The sequence below is a fragment of the Phacochoerus africanus genome, chromosome 4 (genome assembly GCF_016906955.1).
Source record: "Phacochoerus africanus isolate WHEZ1 chromosome 4, ROS_Pafr_v1, whole genome shotgun sequence".
NCBI lineage: Eukaryota > Metazoa > Chordata > Mammalia > Artiodactyla > Suidae > Phacochoerus > Phacochoerus africanus.
In genome coordinates this window covers 14,335,085-14,348,248 of record NC_062547.1, presented here as the reverse complement: position 1 = coordinate 14,348,248, position 13,164 = coordinate 14,335,085, and the positions used below count along the sequence as shown (strand labels likewise).

General features: G+C 34.6%; 2 protein-coding genes across 2 annotated transcripts; one reads left to right on the top strand and one right to left on the bottom strand.

Annotated features, from left to right (window-relative positions):
- Positions 1-4,770: 4,770 nt before the first annotated feature.
- On the top strand, positions 4,771-5,715 carry LOC125124010 (olfactory receptor 8K3-like). Its single transcript, XM_047774187.1, has one exon. The coding sequence runs from the start codon at positions 4,774-4,776 to the stop codon at positions 5,713-5,715; it is 942 nt and encodes a 313-aa protein (XP_047630143.1). The 5' UTR covers positions 4,771-4,773.
- Positions 5,716-10,360: 4,645 nt separating this feature from the next.
- On the bottom strand, positions 10,361-11,299 carry LOC125124009 (olfactory receptor 1052). The gene has a single exon (XM_047774186.1). It carries the CDS (start codon positions 11,297-11,299, stop codon positions 10,361-10,363), a length of 939 nt encoding a protein of 312 aa, XP_047630142.1.
- Positions 11,300-13,164: the final 1,865 nt, after the last annotated feature.

Sequence of the window (13,164 nt, the reverse complement as noted above, 5' to 3'; positions counted from 1 at the left end):
ACCTTAAAGGTGTACATTGATAAAACGTATTTCATCATGGTTATATCAAACTACCGACCACACTGTTAGATACTCATCCCAAGGGACTGAAAATTTACATTGATATTAATGGGGCTTGGGACATGCTACCCCAAAAGGTGGCATGGTGACATATTGATAATTTTGAATTTAAGATACTTGAAAAACATCAAGGTGAACATGCTAACCCTCCTTTGATCTCCTGAGAGCAGGAAATAAAGCTCCCATGGGAAGATATCCTCCCTCTTCTTGGAGGATGAAGGATATCCTTATCACAGGAGGTAATAGGTTCCGTGCAAGAAAGCTGTATAAACACATTTGTTACTTTTTCATTAATTTACTACCCTAAGCAAAAATGCTTTGTTTTTGTCAAATCGTCACAAATACTTCACTTCATTCTTTGTCTAAAAAGATATATAAACAGCTTGGCTCCAGTCACTTTCCGGGTCCAGAAATTATAGAGCCTCTTCATGTAAAAAAGTGAATTTCTTTGTTTTTCTTCTGTTAATCGGTCATATGACCAGTTTGGCACCTTTGATTATTAAACTAGCCAAAAGAACATAGAAGCATGGAGGAAAAATTTGGTCCCCTACAATAGAATCATCGTTAAGTGAAGGATCCTGGAAGTTTTATTCGTCATAGTTGAAAAGTAGAAGGAACCCATATATCTATTAATAAGTGAATGTTTCAACAAAGTATCATGAAAAACATGGAATACTACTCAGCAACAATAAAGGAACAAATGATCAATACATAGAGAAGCACAAAGGAATCTCAAGAGAATTACATTCTATAAAAATGCCAGTCCCAAACAATTAAAAATAGTATGATATTATTTATAAAATATTTTTCAAATGATAAAAATATAGTGGGAGAAAGCAAATTAATGATGACCAGGGGTTAGGAATGGTGGCAGAGGAGGAAGTGGGTGTGGTTATAAAGGGTAGCCAGGGGAACTTGTGATAGAATAGGTCCTTATTGGTATGGAGGTTGCACAGAATAGAATGACTAAAATGGTGCAATATTCAGTAAAAGAAAAATAAAAGCAAAACAGAAATGGTAAACAGACATATGATAGAACCCATGCAATAAAAAGTAGCAGTAACTCAGGGATAGGGATCCCTGTCTCTGAGGGATAAGTGAAAGCAATCACATGAGCAACAAATCAAGGAGGCAGCACCTCATATCCGTGTGATGTACTATTTTAAAATATTTTAAAATATTTTAAAATATTTAAAATATTTTAAAATATTTTAAAATATTTAAAATATTTTAAATACTGTAATAGGACAATGTTTAAAATTTCTACTCCTACATTTGAAGAGTCCACTGTAGAAATGTTGATTTTTCATGGGTAAGCCTTACAGACATATTTTTGTCAAGACTCTTGTGTGCTACAGAAGGAGAGTTAACCAAGAGTGAAAAAAAGAGAGGAAGGAAGAAAGAAGGAAAAAGGAAGGAAATGATTAAAGGAGGTGGTCAGGAAGGAAAAACAGAAAGAAAAATGTCCCCGGCAATTAAAAGACAATCTCCAGACATTTTGTTGCGCTCTCAATACTTCAGGGATTTGCTTGGTATTTCCTCAGGGAGAGTCTCCAAAGGTGAAAGAAATCCATAAATCATTCTCACTTAGCCATGCTTGTAACAAAGGAGGGAGTCATGCCAGAGACTTCATTACAGGTAAAATGATAGACTATTTCACCTGACACCTTTTGTTTCCAATATCAACAATTTAAAGTAACATATCCAAAATTCCAATTTAGTTCAAGACCATTTCTGATTCATTTTTCTTTGTTTTCCACTGCTCAGCAACACCTGAGCAGAAACTGAATGCCTGCTCTTGTCTCTTCATATTCGTTTTTTTGAGTATTTTCACATGGGTTAACACATTAAATGATGAAAAGCATCTTTGAGACATCATTATGGTATTTATTTATATAAACAATGATATTGCTAATGAGTCCAAAACTGAGAACAAATGACACATAATTAAAAAGACATGCATTTTCAGAAATTGGAAAAAATAAGAAGCTATAGGTATTCAGGCTCTCATGTTTATGTCCTTCCAAATTCTTAGTTATTTAGTACATGAGGTCTCTGTGATCCCTTCAATAGTAATTTAATATTTAATGATTATTTACATAAATGTATAAGTATGATTTTTTCCTGATCTCTTGACGAGGCAAGAGATTTCCACCTCACGATAACATGAGAAAAGTATTATTGCATATTAGCAGACTTTTAAGTACCAAGTTTTGGGGTAATGGCGCAATATTCTTCAGTGTCAAATGGAACCTGAGAGAAGCAGATGTAATTATCTCATGGAGTACAGCTTTAAAAAATAACAATCTTTGGTATTCGACAAAGATGTTTAACTGTGAAAAAGCTGTGTGTCTTCATAGAATGCTAAAGCTTGTGAGAAAACAAAAACATTTCTATTTTTTCTTATCTTACAGGAAAATTGGAATTTACAAAGTCTGAGTTTTCTCAGTATTTCATATTGCAAAAAAAACCTAAGAAACAAAAATAAGATTTACACTGCATCTTACTAAATTTTTTCAAGATATTTGTCTAAAATCACTATCATGATGATACACAGTTCCATATTTATGATATAAGAAAAGTGTGTTTCAAGACAAGGTGACTATCAGGAAGTCCCACAACTGTAAGTGATTTCTTAAGTGAGTTAAATGCAAACTTTATGTAATGATTTTCATATTTAATGTCATGAAGCTGTTTCTATTTATTTTCTATAAATCATTTAGAACCTACTGTCATTGTAATTTTTATTGTAACCAGTATCACTTCTATTCTTTTAAAGAAAATACTTAGGCTTACAGTACTTTAAATTTAATAAGTCTCTTACCCTTATCTGCCATCCACCTCTTACTCTGGAATATTCTTAATCTCTGAATTATTAGGAATGGTTGGACACATTTTTAATGTTTGATATAAACACGTTTATATGTGTTTTGTATTATGTCATAGTTTGAAGGAGTTCCCATAGCCTTAATGGGGAGAAGAATTTAAACTCACATCCAAGAATCCACATAAAGCCTTTCTTTATTGTATTTTCTTTCATCTCTGTAGCATCGTGTAACATAGAGATTTTAACCATTTTTAAAAAGTGTGATATTGCTTTATCCAAAGTAAGTTTTTATGACATTCACATATTCACATATTCAACAATGCCAATAACTCCCCTTTGTTCCAGTTTGCTCAGATTTCTGCATATTCTCCTGGATTCTTGCATGACGAAGTGCGCTTGAATTGTTACATACAAGTTAGTATGTGTCAATTACAGTGAAAATGTCCTGATGCATTTTAAGATTAATATTTTAAGAATATTTGTGTCAGAATAAACTTATATTTATTTCTTATTAAAATAGCTAAGAAATTGAGAGGATAAATAATCCAAAAGAATAGCACTCGTATGGCCCCGTTTTAGGCCCAGAGAAGGGGGAAAGAACAGGGCTTGAAGTTAGTTACATGCCTTTCATCCTCCTTGCCTTAACTGTCAACAGTTCATCATCGGAGCCTTAGCAAAGAAGGAATATCACAGTGCAGAAGAATTTACACACAAATACATTAATAAACCCTTTTAAGATACATTATTATCACCATTAAAAAAAATAAAATTAAAACTCCTACATACTCGACTTCAAGGTGGTACAGACACATTGAATCATCTAGTCTTCATTTACCCAGTCCTGTAAATATGGACTGGTTTCACATGTGAGAATAAAGAGCTCCACATAAGTTAGATTATTTGCCAAAGTAACTCTTTTTAAATACCATAAAGGGAGATGGTATTTAAAACAGAGATTCTATGTATCTGTGTTATCTCTGTATGTATGTATGTTTGAATCTATCTAACATCTATCTATAGTATGTCTCATATGTTTCTTTACATAAAGGCTAATAATTCTCACTGCAACCCATTATTGTGTTCTTATTTATATACCTATTATGTGTCAAGTATGTGAACTGCTTCAGCCTGTATCACCTGTATATAGGACTTGATAGAACTATGTGTTAAACTAGTGGGTTCTATAATTTTTTGGAATGTTTCCCTTAAATATTATTACAATCATTATTTAATTGTATTTATTATATAATTGATAAATTGCCATTTTAGTAAATGTAATTTATACATGTCACTATGTGATTGCAATTATATAAATGACTGATAGAAAACTAACAATAATGGCACAATAACACTTTATGTGACCTCAGTTTTTAACTTTTTCCCTTCAGATATCTGTGTCTATATGTCTGTATTTATACCTCTATATCTATATGTGTCTACATCTATCTATGTATCTATGTTACTTGTTTATCTACCATCTATCTATACAATCCTGGTTTTTCAACCTTTGCGTTATTGAGATTTCGAGCTGATATGGAGCATCGTAAGGTGTTTAGAAGCATAATTGACCTCTAATCACTATCTGGCAGTATCTCCCCACTTCCAGTTGTGACAACCATGCCTTCTAAACATTGACAAATGTTCTTTGGTTAGTGAAATAACTTCCATTTGAGAACCAGAAAGTGTCTCTGTCTCTATCTTTATCTGTGTATATTATTACTTGTAGCATATAGGTTTATTTTCAAATACCTTAAATTGGGAAGTTTAGCTATATCTAATTTATACTAACTTTGCTAATTAAAGCCTCCCAGGTGATAATACATGGAAGCTATTGACTAATGCTCTTCCTATTGTTTCCATCCAGAAGAGGTGCTCTAATAACCAGCATGGAAACAGAAAATCTAACCATACCAAATGAATTCATCCTTATGGGAATCACAGACCGCCCTGAGCTGCAGGCTCCACTGTTTGGGCTCTTCCTGCTCATCTACGTGATCTCGGTGGTGGGCAACTTGGGCATGGTCATCCTCACCAAGGTGGACGCCAGGCTCCAAACCCCCATGTACTTCTTTCTCAGACACTTGGCTTTTACTGACCTTGGTTGTTCCACAACAGTAGGACCCAAAATGTTAGTAAATTTTGTTGTGGATCGAAATGCAATCTCCTATTATTCTTGTGCTACACAACTAGCTTGCTTTCTTGTGTTCATTATTAGTGAACATTTTATTCTGTCGGCAATGTCCTATGACCGCTATGTGGCCATCTGTCACCCTCTGCTCTACCCAGTTATCATGTCACAAAAGGTATGTTGGGTGCTGGTGGCAATACCCTATCTCTATAGCACATTCGTGTCTCTTCTCATCACTATAAAGATGTTTAATTTGTCATTCTGTGGCCACAATGTCATCAGGCATTTCTACTGTGACACCTTCCCTTTGCTATCTTTGCTCTGCTCAAATACACATGAAGTTGAACTCATCATTCTGATCTCAGCAGGTTTTAATTTGATTTCATCCCTTCTGATAGTTCTTGTGTCTTACCTGTTTATTCTTGAAGCCATTCTCAGGATGAACTCTGCTGAAGGTAGGCACAAGGCTTTTTCAACCTGTGGATCCCACCTGACAGTGGTCACTGTATTCTATGGGACTCTGATATTTATGTATGTGCAACCAGAGTCCAGCCATTCCTTTGACACTGATAAAGTGGCTTCTATATTTTACACCCTCATTATCCCCATGTTAAATTCCTTGATCTATAGCTTGAGAAATAAAGACGTAAAATATGCACTACAAAGGATGTGGAAAAGACTACACAACTTTTTCTCCTAAAGCTTATGTACAATATGATTCCTATAAATGGCATTCTGGGCTTCCAACTTTTCTCTGTGTATCTCTAAAAGGAATAACAAGCACAAATAAATTCAACATACATTTATAAATGGTCTTCCTTGACTCTATGTGCTGTGTTTACATGACCACACAAAGCAGGGAAAAAAAATCTTCCTTTCTTGAGAGGGATAGACGGATTATAAGTAATTAAGTAAATAAGTAAATAGTAAAATACCTTAGAATATGTTATGGGTATAGAATACACTATTGATAATAAAATCTTGTAAAGAGGGTAGGTATATAGTGTGGGAGTGAGGAAGAATATTAGTTATGGAAGAGGAGTTCAAATGATTGTTTTTTATTCTCAGCTATTAGAATAAAATTCCTCATAATCCTTGTGCGGCAGCTCCAGCTCGGACTTGATCCTTGGCCTGGGAACTTCCATATATCGTGGATGCAGCCAAAAAAGAAAAAAAAAAGATAGATGGTAGATAGATAGATAGATAGATAGATAGATAGATAGATAGATAGATATTGACGGTACCAGATTTCCTTGTAAAGAAGCCATTGCTGTTTTACCAGTGGGAGAAAAACCACGGAAATTTTCTCTAAAACATAATGTAATTATTATAACTGATCTCAAAGATTTTTTGGTCTTTCTTTTTTCATAGGTTTTCTTTTACCTCTCTTACAAGTTTCATTTAAAAAATTTTGTTAATAACAGTAAGGGTTTTGCTGACTTTTCTTATGCTTGGCATTTTTGCCTGTTCATTTAGCCAGTATCTCTGGTATAGGCATAGGGCTTCTTCCTGTTAACACTTGGTTAATTGTTTACATATAAGTGGATGATATGCAAACCATTATACCTATCCATTTTCCAATTGCTTAGACAATGAAAGTCCATAAATTCCAAGGTTAGACTAAATGGCATTAATCCCCAAATTGTGAACCAAAGAGAATTGCTTAACAGAATCTTAACCTGAATAGTTAACTGAACACAACAGCTGTGAGCCAAAAACAAAAGCTGCTGTTATTTTTAATATACTAAATAACAGGATGGTTTGTTATGTAGTATATTAATCAGAACAATAAAAACAGATTGGAGCTGTAGCCGCTAACCTACACCACAGCCACAGCAATGCAGGATCCAAGCTGTGTCTGCGACCTACACCACAGTTCACAGCAACGCCGGATCCTTAACCCACTGAGCGAGACTAGGGATCAAACTTGCATCCTCATGGATGCTAGTCAGATTCGTTGCTGCTGAGCCATGATGGGAACTCATATAAACATATCTTTAAATAAAAATTCCCCTTCCATGTAGGTAATTCTAAGTTCTTGTGGGGCAATGGTCTAGTGATGAATTACAACAAGTTATGAAACTTTTAAAATCCTACTTTAGGTCATCAGTTAGCTGCAAAAAAAAAAATTTATATGAACTAAATTGCAACTGAGATATATTTTTTCCAAATAATAGAGAATCTCCAATCATTATTTTCCTAGAGGTGTTTGCCTAATCTGACACAGATGCTTGTTATCAATTTGCCCGGATCGATAACTGAATACTTGCAAAGCTTTGTTGACCGATGCGGATTTTGGCAAATTCATAATTTTTAAAAATTCAAATGTGTGGTAGGTTCTTCACATGAGACATCTTTGGAACTGAAAGTAGATTAGAGAGGTAGACCACATCTGTGAAAGGCAGGCTTAAATGTATTTCAGTTACATTCATGTATTAGAAATGAATTCCTTCTAGTAAGATGCGTTGATTATAATACATTCATGAAAAATGTAAGGGGTCAAGAGTAGCTAAATCCTTCTAAAAAGAAGACCAAGGAAGAAGTACCAGTTCACATAGATACCAAGATACATTAGGTAGAATATTTGATACATTGTAATATTGGCACAGGAATAAAAAATAGTTCAATAAAACAGCAGATTCATTGAATTAGAATCTTTTATTTAGACATAAATCCTTGAAATATGAAGAATTGATACAAAATAGTAAAAATAGCTGGATTTTCAATAAATGGTGCTTTTATAGTTGGGTATTCACTTGGAAGAGAAGGAGGGGAAACAATCATTTTAGGTGAGAAAATATCTCTTATTAGACTCAGGTCAGGAAACTCTAATTGCAAAAGAAAAATGATAAACTTATCTATGCTGAAATTACAAATTTTTATTGTCAAAGAGGAAATAAATAAATACTGGACAACCCATGATGGGAGAAAACATTTCTAATACACATCAACCAACAAAGGACTTGAAGTTTCAAGAATATTTTAAAAATTAATGAAAGAAAGAATAAGGATCTACCAATTTGATAATAATCATTTATTTATATCAAGATTTTCTTTGAATATCACTATGAAGTGTTTTGTGGAAAACTCTATTTTTTTCTCTTGTGACTGATTTTCCTTATGATTTTTCTTTTTTTCCATTATAGCTGGTTTACAGTGTTATTGACTGATCCATTTAACTAATTTCGAACAATTCAGAGTAGGCAAGTTTTACCTGCCAAAGAAATTCTCATTCATTTTCTTAAGCTCTAAATCTGAATTTCCAGTACTGTAAAAATCTAAAGAAAAAACAAGATTTCTGCTTAATCATTGTGAAGTCAAAGTTTGTTAAATATAAATATTTTCACATTTAGTTGTGTGTGTGCATTAACATTCTCGATCATACTACTCTTTGCTTAAACGTAGCCAAAGTCACGAATTTTGTTTTCTCACTGAATCATTATTTCTACAGAACAAATACATCCACTTCCAACTACAAACACACTTTTGATAGAGTGCATTGGCATATCAGGTGTTGTTTTTACCATTTATGTGTATTATCTCTATTTATTAAAATATAGATGGGTAAAAAAATCTAGACCATTCAGTGGCGATGAATGGCAATGGAAGTTACCTAAAGAGAGCTGGAACAAATTGGTTTTCAGTCACAAATCACTGATTTTTTTTCATGTTAATCCTTTGTATGTGAATATACATGGAAATATATAAATCAAAGGGTAACGCTTGAATTAAGCATATTACTGCTATGAGCTATTATCACCATTACAATGATGAAAATAGTTACTATATTTGAATTACACTTTTATGGAATTTACATAAATGAACATCACATTTCTTTAAAAATCAATTACATCAAACTACTTTCATGCCCGATGTGTTGCAAAATGTAAATGCAAAGACAACTACTTTTAAAGGAGTTTTATAGCTTTTGTTGTCCATAGAAAATGATTCCTTTTCTTGTTTTAAATCCAATCATTTTTGCTAGTATATTGACTATGTCTTCATTGTGAAGTATGAACCAGCAAATGTAAAATTGTTTAACTAATTTAAACACTTTCTCATTAGTTTTAAATACCTCAGGCTGTATCTTAGGATATCAGTAGGTAATAAAGACACTAAAATACAGAAAACTGTACAGAACGTAAGTAATTTTTATTTTTGAAATGTATGCAATATTATTCACAGTACCTTTTGTAACAGATAAAAATTTCTAAAATGATGAGAAGTTATGCAGTTATATACTCAAGTAATATATCGTTTCAGAATAGAACCTCTAGGCCAGCAGTTACACCCATCATATGATTAAAAGATGGCTAGATTTTTTTTTTTAATCTTGAAGGAACATGAAGTATATTCTTAAAGTCAGAGATGGATAGAAAGGGTGCTGAATTTTACCTACTCCTACTGTGTGTGTCTATCTTTTTAATTGCGTTTTTAGGAGTACATTATTGCAAACTGAAAATTATAATAGGGTCAGTTTTTCACAACCTATCTTCTGTTGCTGAGGTCAATGATGTCTAAGAAGAGGAAGAAAAATAAGCAAGTTACCACTAGCTAAAAAAAAACTCATTTGGAATCGTGTTTTACTTTTTACTTAACATGGGGATTTACCAATATTTAAAAGTTATTACACATTTTGAAAAATAAAAGAAATTGCTATGTGAACTATTATTTTGATTTTCGGAGTAAATAATTTTAAATATTTAGAAAAAATTTTAATTCTTCATATCTCCATTCATGTATTTTCAGTTTTACAAATATCAGAGGAGATGCATGAAAATATATGGATAGATAATATGAATTTCATTAAATTTATTTTATTAAAATTGATTGCTGAAGATGTTAGTAATCTAGTATTTCAGGTGAGCTGCTTTAAGTCACCTTTCCTAGGAGTTCCCATCGTGGCGCAGTGGTTAACGAATCCGACTAGGAACCATGAGGTTGCAGGTTCAGCCCCTGCCCTTGCTCTGTGGGTTAACGATCCTGCGTTGCCATGAGCTGCGGTATAGGTTGCAGACGCGGCTCGGATTCCGCGTTGCTGTGGCTCTGGTGTAGGCCGGTGGCTACAGCTCCGATTCCACCCCTAGCCTGGGAATCTCCATATGCCGTGGGAGCGGCCCAAGAAATAGCAAAAAGACAAAAAAATAAATAAATAAATAAGGCACCTTTCCTAGAATGTTGTTCATTACATCACTTCTCCTTTCTAATCTTCACTTCCTCATGTGAAAAGAGGTACAGAATACAATTACTTTTACCATACTTAAAAAGCCTAGAATTCATTGAATTCATGTGAATGGGAATAAGTGAATAACGGGTTGAATGCTGTACGATTAAATGGACTTAAATTAACAGAGGAAAGGCCTCATTTCTATGGCCCTTCTCACAGCTTCCTTTACCTCTTTGTTTCTCAGGCTGTAAATCAGTGGGTTTAACATGGGAATTACTAGCGTGTAGAACACAGAAACCACCTTCTCTTGTTGCACAGAATACTGGGAACTTGGCTGAATGTAATTAAAACTTAATGTACCATAGAATATGGTCACGGCAGCCAGGTGAGAGGCACAGGTGGAGAAGGCTTTCTGTCTGCCCGCTGCTGAGCGGATCCTCAGGATGGCAGCAGCAATGAATAGGTAGGAAATGATCACGACCAAAAAGGTAGCCATGGCAATGACCCCAGAGAAGATTAAGAGCAGCAGCTCATTCAAGGAGGTATCAGAACATGACAGCTTTAGCAGGGGGGGAACATCACAAAAGAAGTGGCCAACCACATTGGACCCACAGAAGGACAACCTCCCGAGGCTTATGGTGTGTGTCAGTGAGTTAATCATTCCACCTATGAATGATCCCATGACCAGCCCTACACACTTCCTCTGAGACATGGCCACAGAGTAGAGCAAAGGATTCGCGATGGCCACATAACGGTCATATGCCATCACCGACAGCAAGAAGCCCTCTGTGGTGATGAAGACCCCGAAAAACAAATGCTGCACTATGCAGGCAGAGAATGAGATGGTTTCCCTCACAACCACGAAGCTGATCAGCATTTTGGGGGCAATAACAGATGAGTAGCAGGCATCCACAAATGAAAGGCAGCTGAGGAAAAAGTACATGGCTGTGTGGAGCTTGGGAGTGACTTGGATTAAAAAAATCATGCCCAGATTCCCCACCAAGGTAATGACATAAATTACCATGAACAGCACAAAAAGCACAACCTTCAACTCAGCACGGTCAGTCAGTCCCAAAAGAATAAATTCAGTAACAGATGTAACGTTCTCATTGGCCATTTGTTAATTCCTGGAAATCTGAGATGAAAAAGATACAAGGGTTAGAATGGACATGGAGAATCTAGCATATATTATTAAAAGCTAGTAGAAGCATTTTTAAACATCCGTCCTTGGATAAATACATTATTTTGCTGATTCTCTCTCTCCTCACTTATAATAGTAGGAGCTTGATTAGATTGTTTCAGGTTCCCCTCCCCCCAAGTGGTAGTTATAATATTCTATGCCATAAGCAAACATGTGAAAATGCATTTTGGATCTCAAAAAGTTAATTCCATCTCTAAAGGGCATGCCTCTTTAAGAAAATGATTCTGATGTGAGGAACACTGATGACAAGTGAAAGGAGTATGCAAAACTAAAGACTTCTTAGAACTCTTCATTTTTAGATATAAAAGGAGTAAATTACAAGAATATCTCAAATCGGCAGTCCTATGAGCCATATAGTCATCCCACAAAAAGCACTATGACAAAACCAGAGAATAGGCAAAGATTATGCGACAGGGGTCCTGACCTCCAAAGATGAAGTCGTGACACTCTCTTTATTATTTTTTCATTAGCTTTTTGTTTCTGTTTTGTTTTTGACCATGTCCACAGCATGCAGAAGTTCCAAGGCCAGGGACTGAACCCACAACTCAGCAGCAACCCAAAGCCATAGCAGTGACAATGCCAGATCCTTCACCCACTGAGCCATAAGGGAACTCTATGATACTCTTTAAAATGTATAAATCTCTAGTTTCTTCTGATGCCTCCTTATCAGCAACCTCAGTGAAATCACTCAACTCTGAGACTCAGAGCATAGTAAACCTTGTCTGGCCTAAATGGAGCAGTTGGAAGATGTCACACAATTTTTATGCATTTTTTGCTACTTACCTGTTGTTATATACATTTCTATATAAATTATTTGCATACTATTTCATACATTTAAAATTCTATTTTTTGAATGACTATGTAAATATATAAGTATATATACACATCTATGTAGAAAAGATAAAGATTTAAATGTGGATGACAACAATCACTTTTGCTCTAGAACACCTTTTCATATTTTTATATTGTTATATATACATGTGTATATATATATATGTATAAAACTGCTATTTTTTTCTTCCTTTTTTTGGGGGGGGATCTTCTTAGGGCTGCATATGAAGGTTCCCAGGCTAGGCATTGAATCAGAGCTGTAGCTGCAGGCCTACACCACAGCAGCAGTGCTAGATCCGAGCCACATCTTTGACCTAAACTGCAGCTCATGCCAATGCCAGATCCTTAACCAATGAGCAAGGCCAGGGATCGAACCTGAGTCCTCATGGATGTTAGTCAGATAAGTTTCAGCTGAGTCAGGACACTATGGTTTTCTAAATCCAGCTTCCATTTATTAGATAGTTTGGTTATGTAGGCTTTTTATTCTATTGTATTATACTTCTAGAAGAATCAATACATCCATAATAGAATAGGACTCTCTCATAGTCTATATTCAGTCAAGAAAATGTATTTTTAGAAATAAACACAATGATAAAATTTGGTTTATCTGTGTCAATTCTTCTTATTTATTTTCATTGGTATATTTCAACATGGGAGTGAGTGACATTAGTACAGTCTGTGATTAAAATATGTTGCTGTCATTTACTGATTTATTGACTTTGGTGAAGTCATTTATCTCTTCTCAGACTGAGTATCATTGCACCTACCTCACATGATCTTTAAAAAGAAAATAGGAGATACTGCAGGTGAAATGCTTGGTGTTGCTTCGAGTGTATAATAAGTACTAAAATTATAAAATAGATAGGAAGGTAGGTAGATAAGCCAATATATTGATAGAGAATTGTGAAGTGACTTTTTTAGAGGGGTTATGGATGAGTATAAATCATGAA

Bases quoted from the DNA above. Each gene is read 5' to 3' on its own strand.
- LOC125124009 (XM_047774186.1), bottom strand. From the start codon at position 11,299: ATGGCCAATGAGAACGTTACATCTGTTACTGAATTTATTCTTTTGGGA.
- LOC125124010 (XM_047774187.1), top strand. From the start codon at position 4,774: ATGGAAACAGAAAATCTAACCATACCAAATGAATTCATCCTTATGGGA.